General features: G+C 48.8%; 1 protein-coding gene across 1 annotated transcript in view; it reads right to left on the bottom strand.

The window, feature by feature from the left end:
• LOC144507660 (dynein axonemal heavy chain 3-like) overlaps nt 1-18,735 on the bottom strand; it is a 459,789-nt gene that overhangs the window by 21,965 nt on the left and 419,089 nt on the right. Inside the window, exons 52-55 of the mRNA XM_078234817.1 lie at nt 15,157-15,450; nt 12,419-12,556; nt 1,399-1,659; nt 338-430 (exon numbers count right to left, since the gene is read on the bottom strand). Coding sequence (XP_078090943.1) covers nt 338-430; nt 1,399-1,659; nt 12,419-12,556; nt 15,157-15,450 — 786 coding nt within the window. The remainder of the gene's footprint in view (nt 1-337; nt 431-1,398; nt 1,660-12,418; nt 12,557-15,156; nt 15,451-18,735) is intronic.

The following is an 18,735-nucleotide window of genomic DNA, read 5'->3' on the forward strand; positions in this document are numbered from 1 at the left end:
TTCAGACGGACAGCATGGTCGGTGCAGGCTTGGAGGGCCAAAGGGCCTGTTCCTGAGCTGTAACTTTCTTTGACGGAGTCACATTGTTTTAGCAGCATCCTCTCTGTGCTATTTTATATAGATTTCTATTCAAAGTATAAAGCTGTGCATTTCAGTCCCAATTTCACCCAGACATTCTGACAATGTACAGTGTCTGCCACAAGCTGACAGTCTCATACTGAGACCTTTAATCAAGATGAGTAAATGAGCTGCTGTTCAGGGGAGCCGTTCCTCACAGCAGCGCAATGACCCACAGTGAGCAGGATTCGAATAGTAAGGAGAGTTAGGTACCACTCACCTCTCGAGGCAGTGTGCTCAGAATCCCATCAAAAAGCTTCTGTGTTTCTTTTTGCTCCTTCGTGATATTTGCATTTTCGTGCAGTCCAAAAACCTAAAGCAGAAAATGATTAGGAAAAGCCGACTGGACACATCACATTATACTACTCATCTAGACCCTGCTCACTATTGCACATATCAAACCACACCCACATGATTCACTGTTCGACCTCATCCTGGGCTCCACACTTTAAATCTCAAGCCCTCAGAGAGGGTGCAGAGGAGATTTACCCGAACTGTATCGGGGTGAGGGAGTTCAGTTGTGTAGAGACTGGAGAAGCTGAGTTTGTTCTTCTTAGAGCAGAGAAGGTTACAGGTAACAGGAACAAGTTGGATGTTGGCTGTTTAACCCTCGCTGGAGAGCTGAGTTACTCTTTTCCCTTGGCGACTCGCTGCAAGTGTTAGAATTTCACATTGAATAGCTGAGGTCAGGTTTCCCAGGGCTCAGAATCACAGCAGCTGACGGGAAGTACAAGTGCCTTTCCAGCACTGCTTGTGAGCTAGGAGCAACAGGAGTGTGTCCCTCCTGGACCCCCAGGGTTAGCCCAGTGCAATCAGCCTACATCCCCCCCCCAATTGGCCATCTCATACCATCTGAAACATCACAATTTCCAGGCCAACCCATCATCTCCTCACTGAGTGACAATCCAAAACCCTCCCGTGTGATTTCTCTTGTTACCTCCTCCCTCAGGACCTCTCCCTCTCTTCCGGCTCTCTGGTTCTGGGCTGTGGATTTTCTCACCTTTCAACCCTGTCCAGCTGACGAGGAGGGGAAAAGTCACTCACACTCTGATGTTAAAGGTAACTGGACCTCCAAATGAACCACATTCTGAGTTTTCCAACACCAACACCACTGACAGCCCGTAATCCACCCCCAATCCCAGCTCCCTGACTAGCTGAGAAGATTGGGAACATGATGCTCTGATTAGATGTGAAAGTTTCCAAGCTATAGAGTGAGTTCAAAACCACTCATTCACTGGCCTGCTCACCCCCAGCCTCCAATCTCACAACTCCTCACTCTACCTCGGGGTCTGCATTGAGGGGTAACCGCTTTATACATTCCAAATAACTCTCGTAGCTGCTCTTTCTGGGGCAGCAGTAGATGCCACTGGGAGAGAACTTGTAGCAGTCATCACTGATAACACTTTGACAGTAGAAGCTCTCCAGGAGGCTGAGGAGAAGTCGCCGGTCGTGGTCATCTGTCACGCGGCCACCATAGTTGCACTCGCCCGTAAGGTAGATCAGCGCTTCGAAAGGAACCTGACTGTACTCGTTCAAGAATACCTGTGGAAATATCACAATGGGAAAGATACTTCAACCACTCTCCAATCCCTATCTGAAATGACATTGTCTGGCTAATGTTAGACAGCTGTACTGTCTGGAGACAATACACATCTCTTTAACCTGTGTTGAATGCTCCCTCCCCCCACATTGTCTGTACATTTAAGACCTGGCTGGCTGTAGAGATTTGCATTCTAATCAGTATTCTGTAATTTGATTTCTGTGTCTGTGTACTGTTTGAGAACAGAGACCACTCCATCTGAAAGCTTGCTTGTGCTTCGTGTTTTCACTCATTGCTCCGAAAGCTTGTGGTATTTGCTACCAAATAAACCTGTTGGACTTTAACCTGGTGTTGTGAGACTTCTTACTAATGTTAGAGGAACACAGGTATTATAATGACACCTATCTCAGGACATCTCCAAGTGTTTCCCAGGCAAAGCAGCATTGCATTAGTACACACTGGAGTGAGTGTCAGTCTAGATTACACGCTGCTGGAGTTGCTGCAAAGTGTAAGCTGAGTTGCTGCATCTCACAGAGTGGCAGCACTCCCACATCAGAAGGTGCTGAGTTTAACTCTCACTTCAGGGATTTGAGCATATAGTCTAGGCTGACATTGTAGTGCGGCACGGAGGGAGGGCAGCACTGTCAGAGATGCTGCTTTTCAGTTGAGGCCCTACCTTCCTCCTCAGATGGGTATAAAATGGGCGGCACAGTGCTGCCTCACAGTGCCAGGAACCCAGGTTCAAGCTGGCCTTGGGTTACTGTGTGGAGTTTGCATATTCTCCCCGTGTCTGCATGGGTTTCCTCCCACAGTCCAAAGAGTTTGATTGGCCATGTTAAATTTCCCCTTAGTGTCAGAGGAGATTAGTGGGGTAAATACGTGGGGTTACGGGGATAGGGTCTGGGTGGGATTGTTGTCAGCGCAGACTCGATGGGGCGGCACGGTAGCACAGTGGTCAGCACTGCTGCTTCACAGCTCCAGGGTCCCGGGTTCGATTCCCGGCTTGGGTCACTGTCTGTGTGGAGTTTGCACATTCTCCTCGTGTCTGCGTGGGTTTCCTCCGGGTGCTCCGGTTTCCTCCCACAGTCCAAAGATGTGCGGGTTAGGTTGATTGGCCAGGTTAAAAATTGCCCCTTAGAGTCCTGGGATGCGTAGGTTAGTGGGATTAGGGGGTAAATATGTGGGGGTAGGGCCTGGGTGGGATTGTGGTCGGTGCAGACTCGATGGGCTGAATGGCCTCCTTCTGCACTGTAGGGTTTCTATGATTTCTATGAACAATAACCCAAAGGAGACATGAGTTATTCTTCCTGATTTCTCCTTAACTGGTGACAAGTTGACAATTGCTGTCTCTCGCACAAATTACCAATCAGAACATTGATCTCCTCCCTCGTTCCTGGAAAGCTTCGAGATCGGACCCTGCCCTTCCATCGGAGTTAGTGACCACTCCCCAGACGCTGGGAGCTCTGCTCAGTGCCATCTTTCCTCAGCAGCAGGCTGGGAACAGCTCCGAGAGACCCAGCTAGCTGTAACTGCCAGGATTCCTGATCAAACTCCTCTTTCTGAGTCAGAAAGGTGCAAGGAGTCTGATTGAGACCCTGAGGGGAAGCAAACAGCTCCTGTACGAGTGTTGCTGCTGCTTGGAACATGTAAAGCCTTTGGTCAAATGTCCTTGGCCATCGGGGGGGGGGGGGAATCAAACATGGAGCTGGTGTGAGAGGAAGCATGGTCCCCAGGTGGCAAGATCCTTCTTGAAATCCGGCTGTTTGTTGAGCTCTGGAGAGAGGTTAATGTACATCAAGCAAGCTTTAAACATGCCTGGAGGGCAGGTGCAAGGAGAGAACTTTGAAAGTCTAGCTGGAAAGGGTTATGTTTAGATTCCTTCCTGCCGGTTGGAATTTACTGTGCGCGCTCAGCGGGGGAGGACTGTGGATTGCAGCTCTGTCTGCAAACTCTCTGTCCTTTTTTCACCCAAGAAAGGGTGAATTAAAGTGGGAAGCAGGAGCCACTAAGGTCCTGCTGCAAATTGCAAGCTGCTATTTCTACTTTTGGATTGTTTTTTTGCAGCTGGAGCTCAATGAGGGGCATGTTGGGACTTGCAGTTCAGCCGGGAACCATCCTGTAGTGATTTCACTCAGTCAAGTGTGAATTGGTTTCGGGTGGTGGACAGCCCAGGGAAGAATTCCTGTGTCATAAAAACTGCAACTGTCAGATCAACCTGGGGACGCGGTGCTGTTTCTTTTTTCACCCAACCAAGGGTGAATTAAAGTGAGGGAGAAGAGTTGCAACTTGCAGCTGGGCTGGGAACCCTTTGCTGTTTCTGTTCGCCCAGTTAAGGGTGAAGTAAGGTGATAAGCAATCCATGTAAGAACTCTGGTAGATCAAACAGTGAGACAGCTTGATACGTGGACGAAGAAATAGCCTCCAGGCTGAAGGAAATGGGTAAGCCCACCGGCGCCTGCACTGGCAAAAAACAAACCAAAATCGAAGAGTGGGACCACAGGCGCAGGGGGGCCGCTGGGGGGGGGGGGGGGACCCTGCCACGCTCCCCTGGTGGGATCCCTGAACAGTGCATGCTGGGTGAAAGGACAGGGGAAGCTGCTGTGGAGGCCATGCAAAGATTGGACAGTAAGTTGGACCAGTGGACCACTGAGTTGCAGGCCAAGATAGACGAGCTGAGAGAGGAGCTCAGATCATCTGTTAAATCTCTCCAAGGTGTCACCGTCGTCCATGGGAATCGCTTGAAGGAGCTTGAGGACTCAGAGGCATTTAGTGGAAACATGATCTCCGAGCTGAAGAGCCAAGTTACTCATTTAACATTGGAGGTTAAGTCCCTAAGGGAGAAATGTGATGAGATGGAAGAACGCCACAGACGAAATAACATCTGTCTGATAGGAATGGAGTCTCTACTGATCCACAGCGAATAAATGAACTGTTTAGGGACTTTAATTCAACCCTCTATAGCTTGGAGAGCACTGCCAATGGTGGACAGGGGAGAGACTGCGGCACTGGAGAAACCAATCGACGTTGAAGAAATTGTTAGGACGGCCAGAACTATGCAGAGTGGGAAATGTCCGGGACCAGATGGGTATCCCATCGAATTCTACGAAACATTTATGGATAGGTTGGCTCCCCTGCTACTGCGCATGATCAATGAATCATATGAGAACCGCTCTCTCCCGCAGACTGAGGCAAGCGACAATTTCATTTTCATTAAAAAGAATAAGGACCCGCAAATCTGCAGCTCCTATAGACCAATCTCACTGCTGAACGTGGATCTCAAACTGATCTCTAAGATTCTGGCCATTCGCTTGGAGGACATTCTGCCCTTTATCATCTCGCCTGACCAGACTGGGTTCATTAAAAATAGACATATGTACTCGGATATTCAGCAGCTGTTGAACATTATGTATGCGCCTGCCACCTCCAAGCTAACAGAGATGTGAATCCCGCTGGACACTGAAAAAACGTTTGATTGATTGGAATGGGATTATTTATTTTATGCTCTTGGGAGGTTCGGGTTCGGCTCATCTCCTAGATCAAAATACTGAACTCTGCCCCTCTAGCCTTGGTCTGGACAAACGATGTGCATTCAGCTTTTATTCCCTTTGTCCCAGGGGACTAGGAAAGGATGCCCCCTCTCCCCCCTGTTAGTTGCCATTGCTATTGAACTTCTTGCTGCGGCTTTTCGCAACAGCAAACAAGTGGTGAGGATTGGTTGGGAGTGAATCGAGCGGAGAATATCACTGTATGCGGATGACCTCCTGTTGTGTGTCGGCAACCTGTCTAACTCGATTCCCAAAGTCTTATCTGTACTAGAGAGGTTTGGTCATATTTTGGTGTACAAGCTTAACTTGAATAAGTGTGAGCTCTTAACTTTGAATGCAGCGGCTCGTAGCCTCCCGCTCCACACCCTGCCTTTCAGGATTGTCACTCGGCGGTTTACTTACTTGGGGGTGCAAGTGACGAGCAAATTTAGTGGGCTCTTTGGAGCTAACTTTGCTCCACTCATGGGGTGGATGGAACAGGACCTCAAACGTTGGTCCATCCTCCCGTTATCAGTAGCGGGCTGTATCAATGCGGTGAGGATGAACATACCACCTAAGTTTTTATATCTCTTCCAGTGCATCCCAGTGTTCAGCCCCAAATCCTTCTTTCACAGACTTGACTGGCTCATTTCAAGCTTTGTCTGGAATAGGAAAAAACTAAAGAATGCGAAGGACAGTCTTACAAAGCCCTAAACGGGAGGGGGGTATGGGATTGCCCAATTTTCTATTTTATTATTGGGCAGCCAATATGAGAGCGGTAGTGTGTTGGGTGCAGAGAGAGAGGCAACAGGAAGTTCCTTGTTGGCTGCAGATAGAATCCTCCTCCTGCGCTCCATCTTCCCTGGCTGCCTTGATATGTTCCCTGGTAAATTATCCCTCCTCCCAGTATACTAGGAGTGCACTTGTCAAGTCAACTCTTAGAATTTGGATGCAATTTAGATGCCACTTTGGGTTTCAGGCCTGGTCGCTGGCCTCCCCAGTATCGGCTCACCATTTTTCTCTCCGTCTGTTTTGGATGGTGCCTTCAACATATGGGCTGAGCACGGGATCAGAGCATTCCGGGATTTGTATCCGGACGGTGTATTTGCGTCATTCCAGCAGGTGCTGGATAAGTTTGCCGAACCTGCAATGCACTTTTTCAGATATTTGCAAATTTGAGACTTTGTACGTAGGGCCAACCCCCAATTTCCGACGCTCCCTCCTCGTGTCTCCATTGACATCTTCTTAGTGCCTTCTATTACTGTGCGTGGTATCATTTCTGTTCTTTATTCACAAATTCTGTCCCAACAAAACTCTCTATCAGGGGTTAAATCTTTTTGGGAATGAGGTCTGGGAGAGCAGTTCTCGGAGGAGGATTGGGACATGTTGCTGCATCGAGTACGGCTCCTCCTCAATATGTGCCAAGCTGGGTGTGATACAATGTAAACTCCTTCACAGAGCATATCCAACTAGGTTTAGACTCTCTAGAATGTACCTCGGCACAAGCCCCATTTGTGGACGGTGCCAGCAAGTTCCCGCCAGTCTCTTACGTATGTTCTGGGCTTGCCCATCACTGTATAACTACCTGCCATCGATATTTGAGATGATTGCGGCAAAGCTATCTCGGGATATAAGTGCATCTCCCCAGGCTGCCCTGTTTGGGGTCTTGCCTTTAAGTCCGCCGCTGCCGAAATTCACTATGCTCCTGGCAAGACAATTAATCCTGTTTCGGTGGAAATCAGGTGCACCCCCAACGCACTCACAGTGGGTGAAGGAGGTGGTAGATGCCATTAAGCTGGAGAAGATGAGGTACACACTTCATAGGAACACTGCTAGGTTCTATAAAACCTGGCAACCATTCATAGCGCATGTTGGGATGCTGCAGTTGGAGCCGGGTTAGTAGATACCCGATGGCCCCAGGATCCCGGTGCTCCCACAGAACCCCCCCCCCCCCCCTCCTCCTCCCCGATTAGTGGATGCATCCTAGCCCTTTACCTGAGTATGCCCGCCCGGCCGAGGTGTGGGGAGCAATGTGAGAACTTTTCTATTTTCCCTCTCACTCTCTTTCTTCTCTTTCGTTCGCTGTCTCTCTCTCTTTCTTTTCTCTGCTCACTAGTTTATAGCCTGGGCTGTTTGGGCGCTCAGTTGGTTCTGCAGCGGCGTTCCTCTGCCTTTTTGTTTTTATATTATTACTGTCATTACTGGTGCGATTAGATGGGACTTGGGGTGTGTGCCGGGGGTACCAGGGGCTTGTCCCTTGTCCACGGGGTGCCCTGAGCCCAGTCGTGTTGGAATGTACATGCGAGCAATATGTGGATCTGTATCTGGGTTTGTTTGCTATGTAAGAAAATTTTCAATAAACATGTCAAAAACCAATGTCCTTGGCCATCAATAGGGGGGAATCGAGGCTGGAAGCCTAGCAAGGGTGAGGGGTGAGGGGTGTCCGGAGATCTGGGAGAGGGGGGAGGGGGGGTTAATTGTTAAAGTATAAGGGTGATAACATCTGACAGCATCTTCCAAGGCACAGTTCTTCGTTCACCCAGTAATTTAAAGGAAAGGGGTAATTATCAGTGGGAGGCCAATGTTTTGCTGTCGGTGTCGGATGTGGGAGTTCATGGAGTCGCCGAGCCTCCCGGAAGTCCATATCTGCACCAGGTGCGTCGAACTGCAGCTCCTGAGAGATCGCGTTAGGGAACTGGAGCTGCGGCTCGATGACCTTAGTCTAGTCAGGGAAAATGAGAGGTTAATAGAGAGAAGTTACAGGCAGGTCGTCACACCAGGGCCACGGGAGGAAGGCACCTGGGTCACGGTTAGGAAGGGTAAAGATCACGTACCAGAGAGTACCCCGGTGGTTGTCCCCTGTAACAGTAAGGGATGGGTGTCAGACGGGAGAGAGGAGGGGAGAGAGCAGTCAGTGATGGGATCCCCTGTGGTTGTCCCCCTCCAGAATAAGTATACAATTTTGGATACTGTGGGGGGGATGACCCTCCAGGGGTAAGCCACGATGACCAGGTCACTGGCACGGAATCGGGCTCTGTGGCTCAGAGGGAAAGAGGAGAACCAGGACAGCAATAGTAGTGGGGGATGAAATGGTTAGAGGCACAGACAGGCGGTTCTGTGGGCGTGAACGAGACTCCAGGATGGTAGTCTGCCTCCCTGGTGCCGGGGTCCTGGATGTCTCTGAGCGGGTAGGAAGCATTCTAAAAAAGACGGGTAACCAGACAGACGTCATTGTCCACATTGGTGCAAATGACGTCGGCAGAAAGAGCAGGGAGGTCCTGAGAGAGCAATTCAGGGAGTTGGGTAATAGGCTAAAAAGCAGGGCCTCTAGGATAGCGATCTCTGGACTACTCCCAGTTCCACAAGCTAGTGAGGCTAGGAACAGGGAGACTGCACAGCTGAACGCGTGGCTAAAGGACTGGTGCAGGAGGGAGGGTTTCAAATTCGTGGATCACTGGGAAATCTTCAAGAGAGGATGGCACCTGTACAAGAAGGACGGGTTGCACCTAAACTGGAGGGGCACGAATATCCTAGCTGGGAGTTTTGCTAGTGTGGTTCGGGTGGGTTTAAACTAATGTGGCAGGGGGGTGGGGATCAGAACAATAGGTCAATAAGCATAGAGGCTGGGGACGAGGTTGGGGCCAAGACAAGGCTATCTAAGAGGAAGAGCATTCTGGGGGAGGATGACCTCAGTGGGCCTGGAGGTCTGGAGTGCATCTGCTTCAATGCAAGGAGCGTCACGGGCAAGACAGACGAGCTTAGAGCCTTAGAGCGGAACTTGGATGTGGTTGCAGTGACGGAGACTTGGTTAAAAGAAGGACAGGACTGGCAGCTGAATATTCCAGGGTACAAGTGTTTTAGGCGAGACAGAGAAGGGGCAAGGAGAGGTGGGGGAGTAGCAATGCTGGTTAGGGAGCATATTACAGTGGTACAGAGGGTGGACAATATGGAAGGGTCAGGTAATGAGTCACTGTGGGTGGAGCTCAGAAACAGGAAGGGCACAGTCACTATGCTGGGGGTATACTACAGGCCTCCCAACAGCCCACGGGAAGTTAAGGAACGGATATGTAAGGAGATTCTGGACAGGTGCAGAAAAAATATGGTTGTTGTAGTGGGAGACTTTAATTTCCCTCACATAGACTGGAAATCGCTTAGGGCTGGGGGCCTGGACGGGGAAGAATTTATAAAATGCGTACAGGAAGGCTCTTTGGAACAATATGTTGGCAGTCCAACTAGAGAGGGGGCTATACTGGACCTAGTACTGGGGAATGAGCCCGGTCAGGTCATCAAAGTTGCAGTAGGGGAACATGTGGCAAATAGTGACCACAATTCTGTAAACTTTAGGATAGTAATGGTAAAAGATGAGTGTTGTCCTATGGGTAAGGTGCTGAATTGGGGGAAGGCTAACTACAGCTGGATTAGGCAGGAGTTGGTGGCTGTTGATTGGGAGAGGCTGTTCGAGGGTAAATCCACATCTGGCATGTGGGAGTCTTTTAAGGAACAGTTGATAGGACTGCAGGACAGGCATGTGCCTGTAAAGAGGAAGGATAGGAAAGGTTGGATTCGGGAGCCGTGGATGACCAGTGAAATTGTGGGTCTAATCAAAAAGAAAAAAGAGGCATACATGAGGTCCAGGCAGCTAAAAACAGACAGAGCACTGGAGGAATACAGAGAAAGTAGAAAAGAACTCAAACAGGGACTTAGAAGGGCAAAAAGGGGTCACAAAATGTCCTTGGCAGGCAGGATTAAGGAGAATCCTAAGGCATTTTATACATACGTTAGGAACAAGAGAGTTGTTAGGGAAAGAATCGGACCTCTCAGGGACAAACGAGGGGGATTATGCTTCGAACCAAAGGAAGTAGGTGAGATCCTAAACGAATACTTTGCATCAGTATTCACAAAGGAGAGGGACATGTTGACTGGTAGTGTCTCAGAGAGATGTGTTGACCCGTTAGAAAAAATCTCAATTACAAGGGAGGAAGTGTTAGGTTTTTTAGAAAACATTAAGACAGACAAATCCCCAGGGCCGGATGGCATCTATCCTAGACTCCTCAGGGAGGCAAGAGATGAAATTGCTGGGCCTCTAACAGAAATCTTTGTCTCTTCACCGGACACAGGTGAGGTCATGATGTGGAAATGCCGGTGTTGGACTGGGGTAAACACAGTAAGGAGTCTCACAACACCAGGTTAAAGTCCAACAGGTTTATTTGGTAGCAAACACCACTAGCTTTCGGAGCACTGCTCCTTCGTCAGATGGAGTGGAAATCTAGCAGGATATAGATTTCCACTCCATCTGATGAAGGAGCAGCGCTCCGAAAGCTAGTGGCGTTTGCTACCAAATAAACCTGTTGGACTTTAACCTGGTGTTGTTAGACTCCTCACAGGTGAGGTCCCAGAGGATTAGAGGATAGCAAATGTGGTCCCGTTATTTAAGAAGGGTAGCAAGGATAACGCGGGTAATTACAGGCCGGTGAGCTTGACGTCCGTGGTAGGGAAGTTGTTGGAGAAGATTCTTAGAGATAGGATATATGCACATTTAGAACTGAATAATCTCATTAGCGATAGACAACATGGTTTTGTACGAGGGAGGTCATGCCTCACAAATTTGGTTGACTTTTTTGAGGAGGTGACAAAAACGATTGACGAGGGAAGGGCCGTGGATGTCGTCTATATGGATTTTAGTAAAACGTTTGACAAGGTCCCTCATGGCAGGCTGGTGCAAACGGTTAAATCTCACGGGATAAAAGGTGAGCTAGCTAGATGGGTGGAAAACTGGCTTAGCCATAGAAGACAGAGGGTAGCAGTGGAGGGGTCTTTTTCCGGTTGGAGGTCTGTGACTAGTGGTGTTCCACAGGGCTCTGTACTGGGACCTCTGCTGTTTGTGATATATATAAATGATTTGGAGGAAGATGTAGCTGGTGTGATCAGTAAGTTTGCGGACGACACGAAGATTGCTGGAGTTGCGGATAGTGATGAACATTGTCAGAGAATACAGCAGGATATAGATAGGCTGGAACATTGGGCGGAGAAATGGCAGATGGAATTTAGTCCAGATAAATGCGAAGTGATGCATTTCAGTAGATCTAATGTAAGGGGGAGCTGTACAATAAATGGCAGAACCATCAGGAGTATAGACACACAGAGGGACCTGGGTGTACAAGTCTTTAAAGGTGGCAGCACAGGTGGAGAGGGTGGTCAAGAAGGCATATGGCATGCTTGCCTTTATTGGACGGGGCATAGAATATAAAAGTTGGCATATGATGATGCAGCTGTATAGAACGTTGGTTAGGCCGCATTTGGAATACTGCGTCCAGTTCTGGTTGCCACACTACCAGAAGGACGTGGAGGCTTTGGAGAGAGTACAGAGAAGGTTTACCAGGATTTTGCCTGGTATCTTAGCTATTTGTCTTAGCTATGAGGAGAGATTGGGTAAACTGGAGTTGTTCTCCCTGGAAAGACGGAGGATGAGGGGCGACCTAATAGAGGTGTATAAAATTATGAAGGGCATAGATAGGGTGAACAGTGGGAAGCTTTTTCCCAGGTCGGAGGTGATGAATACAAGGGGTCATGGTTTCAAGGTGAGGGGGGGGCAATGTTCAACACAGATGTCAGGGGGACGTATTTTACACAGAGGGTGGTGGGGGCCTGGAATGCGCTGCCAAGCAAGGTGATTGAGGCGGACACGCTGGGATCGTTTAAGACTTATCGAGATAACCACATGAACAGACTGGGAATAGAGGGATACAAAATAATGGTCTTGTTGGGCACATGAGCGGCGCAGGCTTAGAGGGCCGAAGGGCCTGTTCCTGTGCTGTATTGTTCTTTGTGGCATTTGGGGAAACCAAAAGCTCAACCAATAGCTCCAGAAAATGGGGAAACAATGGATTCGCCCAGCTGGTAACCATGCCGACAGTTATGTAAAAACTCTTGCATCTGTTTCCCCAACTAATTTATATCGGATTAATAGTATTTGCAATGATTAAATGGGTAGTAATTAGTCAACTAAATAATAAACTGTACTCGTCAAAACTACTCAAAAGGGACATTCGCTGAAAAGCACTTTGGCACATTCTGAGGATGTGAAAGGTTCTATATAAATGCAAGTCTCTCTTCTAACTCAGAGGGGAAAGGGTCACCATCGGAACAAAGTTGTTAAAAAAGGGTCCATATTTCATCATTGCTGAACACATTAGTTAATTAGCATCAGAATTTCAATTAGTTCCTCACTGTCACATACCTGGACTTGCTTTGCACTGATTCTCAGATCAGACTCATTAAACTCATAAGGCACATTCCAGCCCAGAGAACCAAACATCCGGCGTTCTTGGATGAGAGCGTGGAAAAAGCACAAAGCAAATAGAAGCTTCTCCCACACCTGTGAATGAAAGTAACTGTAAAATAAAAACTCCGGCGTTGCTTCAAAATTATAACCTATCTCTTTCAAAGGACAATTACAAACAAAACCAATAACTTGTCTGTCTCCGATAGGGTTAAATACAGAAGATGAGAGCTTTGGAACAATGAGTGATCCAGGATTAATCTACTTTCTGTGGATGGAGAGAATCTGTGACCCACTTCCAACCCATATCTCAATATTCAGACATTGACTGGGTGGCACGGTAGCACAGTGGTTAGCACTGCTGCTTCACAGCTCCAGGGACCTGGGTTCGATTCCCGGCTTGGGTCACTGTCTGTGTGGAGTTTGCACATTCTCCTCGTGTCTGCGTGGGTTTCCTCCGGGTGCTCCGGTTTCCTCCCACAGTCCAAAGATGTGCGGGTTAGTTTGATTGGCCATGCTAAAATTGCCCCTTAGTGTCCTGAGATGCATAGGTTAGAGGGATTAGCGTATAAATGTAAAGGGATATGGGAGTAGGGCCTGGGTGGGATTGTGGTCGGTGCAGACTCGATGGGCCGAATGGCCTCTTTCTGCACTGTAGGGTTTCTATGATTTCTATGAGTGAGACAGGGATTGGATTCCACACTGGGGAAACACAGCTGTGGCATCATGAATCTCAGTAAGAAGTTTAACAACACCAGGTTAAAGTCCAACAGGTTTATTTGGTAGCAAAAGCCACACAAGCTTTCGGAGCTGCAAGCCCCTTCTTCAGGTGAGTGGGAATTCTGTTCACAAACAGAGCTTATAAAGACACAGACTCAATTTACATGAATAATGGTTGGAATGCGAATACTTACAACTAATCAAGTCTTTAAGAAACAAAACAATGTGAGTGGAGAGAGCATCAAGACAGGCTAAAAAGATGTGTATTGTCTCCAGACAAGACAGCCAGTGAAACTCTGTGGGGGTTACAGATAGTGTGCCATGAACCCAATATCCCGGTTGAGGCCGTCCTCGTGTGTGCGGAACTTGGCTATCAGTTTCTGCTCAGCGACTCTGCGCCGTCGTGTGTCGCGAAGGCCGCCTTGGAGAACGCTTACCCGAATATCAGAGGCCGAATGCCCGTGACCGCTGAAGTGCTCCCCAACAGGAAGAGAACAGTCTTGCCTGGTGATTGTCGAGCGGTGTTCATTCAACCGTTGTCGCAGCGTCTGCATAGTTTCCCCAATGTACCATGCCTCGGGACATCCTTTCCTGCAGCGTATCAGGTAGACAACGTTGGCCGAGTTGCAAGAGTATGTACCGTGTACCTGGTGGATGGTGTTCTCACGTGAGATGATGGCATCCGTGTCGATGATTCGGCACGTCTTGCAGAGGTTGCTGTGGCAGGGTTGTGTGGTGTCATGGTCACTGTTCTCCTGAAGGCTGGGTAGTTTGCTGCGGACAATGGTCTGTTTGAGGTTGTGCGGTTGTTTGAAGGCAAGAAGTGGGGGTGTGGGGATGGCCTTGGCGAGATGTTCGTCTTCATCAATGACATGTTGAAGGCTCCGGAGGAGATGCCGTAGCTTCTCCGCTCCGGGGAAGTACTGGACAACGAAGGGTACTCTGTCCACTGTGTCCCGTGTTTGTCTTCTGAGGAGGTCGGTGGACAGAGTACCCTTCGTTGTCCAGTACTTCCCCGGAGCGGAGAAGCTACGGCATCTCCTCCGGAGCCTTCAACATGTCATTGATGAAGACGAACATCTCGCCAAGGCCATCCCCACACCCCCACTTCTTGCCTTCAAACAACCGCACAACCTCAAACAGACCATTGTCCGCAGCAAACTACCCAGCCTTCAGGAGAACAGTGACCATGACACCACACAACCCTGCCACAGCAACCTCTGCAAGACGTGCCGGATCATCGACACAGATGCCACCATCTCACGTGAGAACACCATCCACCAGGTACACGGTACATACTCTTGCAACTCAGCCAACGTTGTCTACCTGATACGCTGCAAGAAAGGATGTCCCGAGGCATGGTACATTGGGGAAACTATGCAGACGCTGCGACAACGGATGAATGAACACCGCTCGACAATCACCAGGCAAGACTGTTCTCTTCCTGTTGGGGAGCACTTCAGCGGTCACGGGCATTCGGCCTCTGATATTCGGGTAAGCGTTCTCCAAGGCGGCCTTCGCGACACACGACGGCGCAGAGTCGCTGAGCAGAAACTGATAGCCAAGTTCCGCACACACGAGGACGGCCTCAACCGGGATATTGGGTTTATGTCACACTATCTGTAACCCCCACAGAGTTTCACTGGCTGTCTTGTCTGGAGACAATACACATCTTTTTAGCCTGTCTTGATGCTCTCTCCACTCACATTGTTTTGTTTCTTAAAGACTTGATTAGTTGTAAGTATTCGCATTCCAACCATTATTCATGTAAATTGAGTCTGTGTCTTTATAAGCTCTGTTTGTGAACAGAATTCCCACTCACCTGAAGAAGGGGCTTGCAGCTCCGAAAGCTTGTGTGGCTTTTGCTACCAAATAAACCTGTTGGACTTTAACCTGGTGTTGTTAAACTTCTTACTGTGTTAACCCCAGTCCAACGCCGGCATCTCCACATCATCATGAATCTCAGCAGGCCATACCTCTGGCTTATTGCAGCCATTAAAGAAATGTGGGTCAGATATGGGATCATTCAGGTATGACCGTAGCAGATTTGCTCGTAGTCCCTGTGGTGGCTCATTGGTCATTTTGATTCCGTTCTGTAACATGGAGACAGGGAAGTCTCTGGATGGATAGCTGGTGAGCCACAGGCGGAATTCCAGCTTCGTTTTGTCGCTGTCGGTGATTACTTCTTCACAGATACGCTCCAACTCAGGCAGCCAGCTACTGGCAAGGTGACAATTCTGAAGAACCACCCAAGTCCCTTCCTCAGCAGCCTGGAAAACAAGAAAGCATAGCAGAGACCAGGCTGGCTAGCTGTCTGTACAAACTACTGAACCCAACTCAACCCGACTGGACCCCACAACCGGCTTATTAGTTTACATGGATCACTGAGATTATTAGAGTATAAGATACATCATGTAACGTGTAGCTGGTCTGATTAGTAAGTTCGCAGATGACACAAAAATCGGTGCGGATAGCGAAGAGGATAGTCAGAGGATACAGCAAGATATAGACCGGTCGGAGACTTGGGCAGGGATATGGCAGATGGAGTTTAATCCGGACAAGTGTGAGATAATGTATTTTGGAAGGTCCAATGCATGTAGGAATTATACAGCAAATGATAGAACCCTGAGGGGTATTGACAGAGAGATCTGGGCATACATGTCCACTGATCATTGAAAATGACAACGCAGGTGGATAAGGTAGTCAGGAAAGCATACGGCACGCTTGCCTTCATCGGTCAGGGTATTGAGTATAAAAATTGGCAGGTCATGCTGCAGCTGTACAGAACCTTAGTTAGGCCTCATTGAGAATATTGTATACAATTCTGGTCGCCACACTACCAGAAGGTTGTGGATGCTTTGGAAAGGGTACAGAAGAGGTACAGGATGTTGCCTGGTCTGCAGGGTATTAGCTATGAGGAGAGGTTGGATAAACTTGGTTTGTTCTCACTGGAACGACAGAGGTTGAGGGGTACTAGAGGTTGATAGAGGTTTACAAAATTATGAGGGGCATGGACAGAGTGAATATCATAGAAATCATAGAAACCCTACAGTGCAGAAGGAGGCCATTCGGCCCATCGAGTCTGCACCGACCACAATCCCACCCAGGCCCTACCCCCACAAATTTTACCTGCTAATCCCTCTAACCTACACATCCCAGGACTCTAAGGGGCAATTTTTTAACCTGGCCAATCAACCTAACCCGCACATCTTTGGACTGTGGGAGGAAACCGGAGCACCCGGAGGAAACCCACGCAGACACGAGGAGAATGTGCAAACTCCACACAGACAGTGACCCGAGCCGGGAATCGAACCCGGGACCCTGGAGCTGTGAAGCAGCAGTGCTAACCACTGTGCTACCGTGCCGCCCAATAGTCAGATGTTCTTTCCTAGGGTACATAGGTTTAAGGTGCGTGGGGAAAAGTTTAGAGGAGATGTGCAAGGCAGGTTTTTTTTTACACAGAGGGCGGTGAATACCTGGAACGCACTGCCCAGGGAGGTGGTGGGAGCAGGTACGATAGCGGCATTTAAAGGGCAACTAGATGAATACACGAATAGGATGAGAATGGAAGGATACGGACTCCATAAGTGCGTACGGTCTTAGTTTAGTTAGGGCATCATGATCGGCACAGGCGTGTAGGGCTGACGGGCCCATTCCTGTGCTGTACTGTTCTTTGTTGTTCTTCGTGTGTTATCTTTATGGATCTGTAAAGATATAGTTGGAGTGAAGGAGTAGTGTATTAAAGTTCATCTTTTCCTGATTGATGGATGTTTTATTCTTTTGTATCAGCTGGGAATGTAACAATCCTGTAGACAAAACGCAGGTCTGATCCAACCCGGCCAATTACTGCCCAATCAGTCTGCTCTCTATCATCAGGAAAGTGATGGAAGGGGTTATCAACAGCGCTATCAAGCAGCCCCTGCTCAGCAATAACCTGATCAGTGACGCCCAGTTTAGGTTCTGCCAGGATCACTCAGCTCCTGACCTCATTACAGCCTTGGTTCAAACATGAACAAAAGAGCTGACTTCCAGAGGGGTTAGGTGAGAGTGACAGCCCCTGACATCAAGGCAGCATTTGACCGAGTATGGCATCAAGGAACCCTAGCAAAACTGGTATCAATGGGAATCAGGGAGAAAACTCTCTGCTGATTGGAATCCTGGCACAAAGATCAATCATCTCAGCCCCTGGGACATCATTGCAGGCGTTCCTCAGGGTAGTGTCCTCGGCCCAACCATCTTCAGCTGCTTCATCGATGACCTTCCACCCCTCATAAGGTCAGAAGTGGGGATGTTCGCTGATGACTGCACAATGTTCAGCACCATTCGCGGTTCCTCGGATACCGAAGCAGTTATTGTCCAAATGCAGCAAGGCCTGGACTAAATCTAGGCTTGGGCTGACAAGTGCATGTAACATTCGTGTCACACAAGTGCCAGGCAATGACCATCTCCAGCAAGAGAGAATCTGACCATCACCCCTTGACATTCAATGGCACTGGGGGTTATCAATATCCTGGGGGTTACTATTGACCAGAAACTGGGCTGGACTAGCCATATAAATACTGTGGCTACCACAGCAGGTCAGAGGCTGGGAATCCTGTGGTGAGTAACTCACTTCCTGACTTCCCAAAACCTGCCCGCTATCTACAAGGCACAAGTCAGGAGTGTGATGGAATACTCTCCACTGCCTGGATGAATGCAACTCTAACAACACTCAAGAAGCTCAACACCATCCAGGAAAAAGCAGCCTCCTTAATTGGCACCCCTTCCACAAACGGGAACTCACCAAGATTTATAGCTAGCACTTTCAAAACCCATGGAAGGACAAGGGCAGCAGATACTTGGGATCATCATCACTTGAAAGTTTCCCACCAATTCACTCACCATCCTGACTTGGAACTATATCCATTCCTTCAGCTGGGTCAAAATCCTGGAACTCCCTAACAGCACAGTGGATGTGCCTACAACACATCAACTGCAGCGGATCAAGAGGGCAGCTCACCACCACCTTCTCAAGGGCAACTAGGGCTGGGTAATAAATGCTAGCCTAGCCAGCAATAGCCACATTCCCATAAATGAATAAAAGAAGGGCTCAGAGGATAATGTACATGTGCCATGAGCCATTGTTTGAGCAGGGACCCATTATCCTCAAACAACCAGTCCTAAATATAAAGAGGCCCTTCGAATATGTGAGGCACCTGTGAGTGACTCAGCTGGTCTGGGTCATGGGAACTCCCTGGGTACCTGGCTCAAAAGTGCATGATGTGCTCCTGATGATTGCACACCATTTGAATGTTGAGGAAGTGAAACCCTCTTCAGGGGCTGCTGCCATGAAGCTCTCAATGCCACATGTCTGCAAGTGATTGCATCCTGGACTCCAGGCTGCAGATTGCAGGAGTGCCTTTGGGCTGCCGTGGGAAACTCATGGATAGAGGAGACATCTGCAGTCTGTACCATGTACACAGCCTGGAGATAGGGAGGGGTGGTATCCACAGGGGGATGCTAATGGTGATGGGTTCAGGGGGAGCTCTGAATTGTGCCACGTTACTGAAGGCACT

This window comes from Mustelus asterias, chromosome 19 (assembly GCF_964213995.1).
Source record: "Mustelus asterias chromosome 19, sMusAst1.hap1.1, whole genome shotgun sequence".
Taxonomy (NCBI): Eukaryota; Metazoa; Chordata; class Chondrichthyes; order Carcharhiniformes; family Triakidae; genus Mustelus; species Mustelus asterias.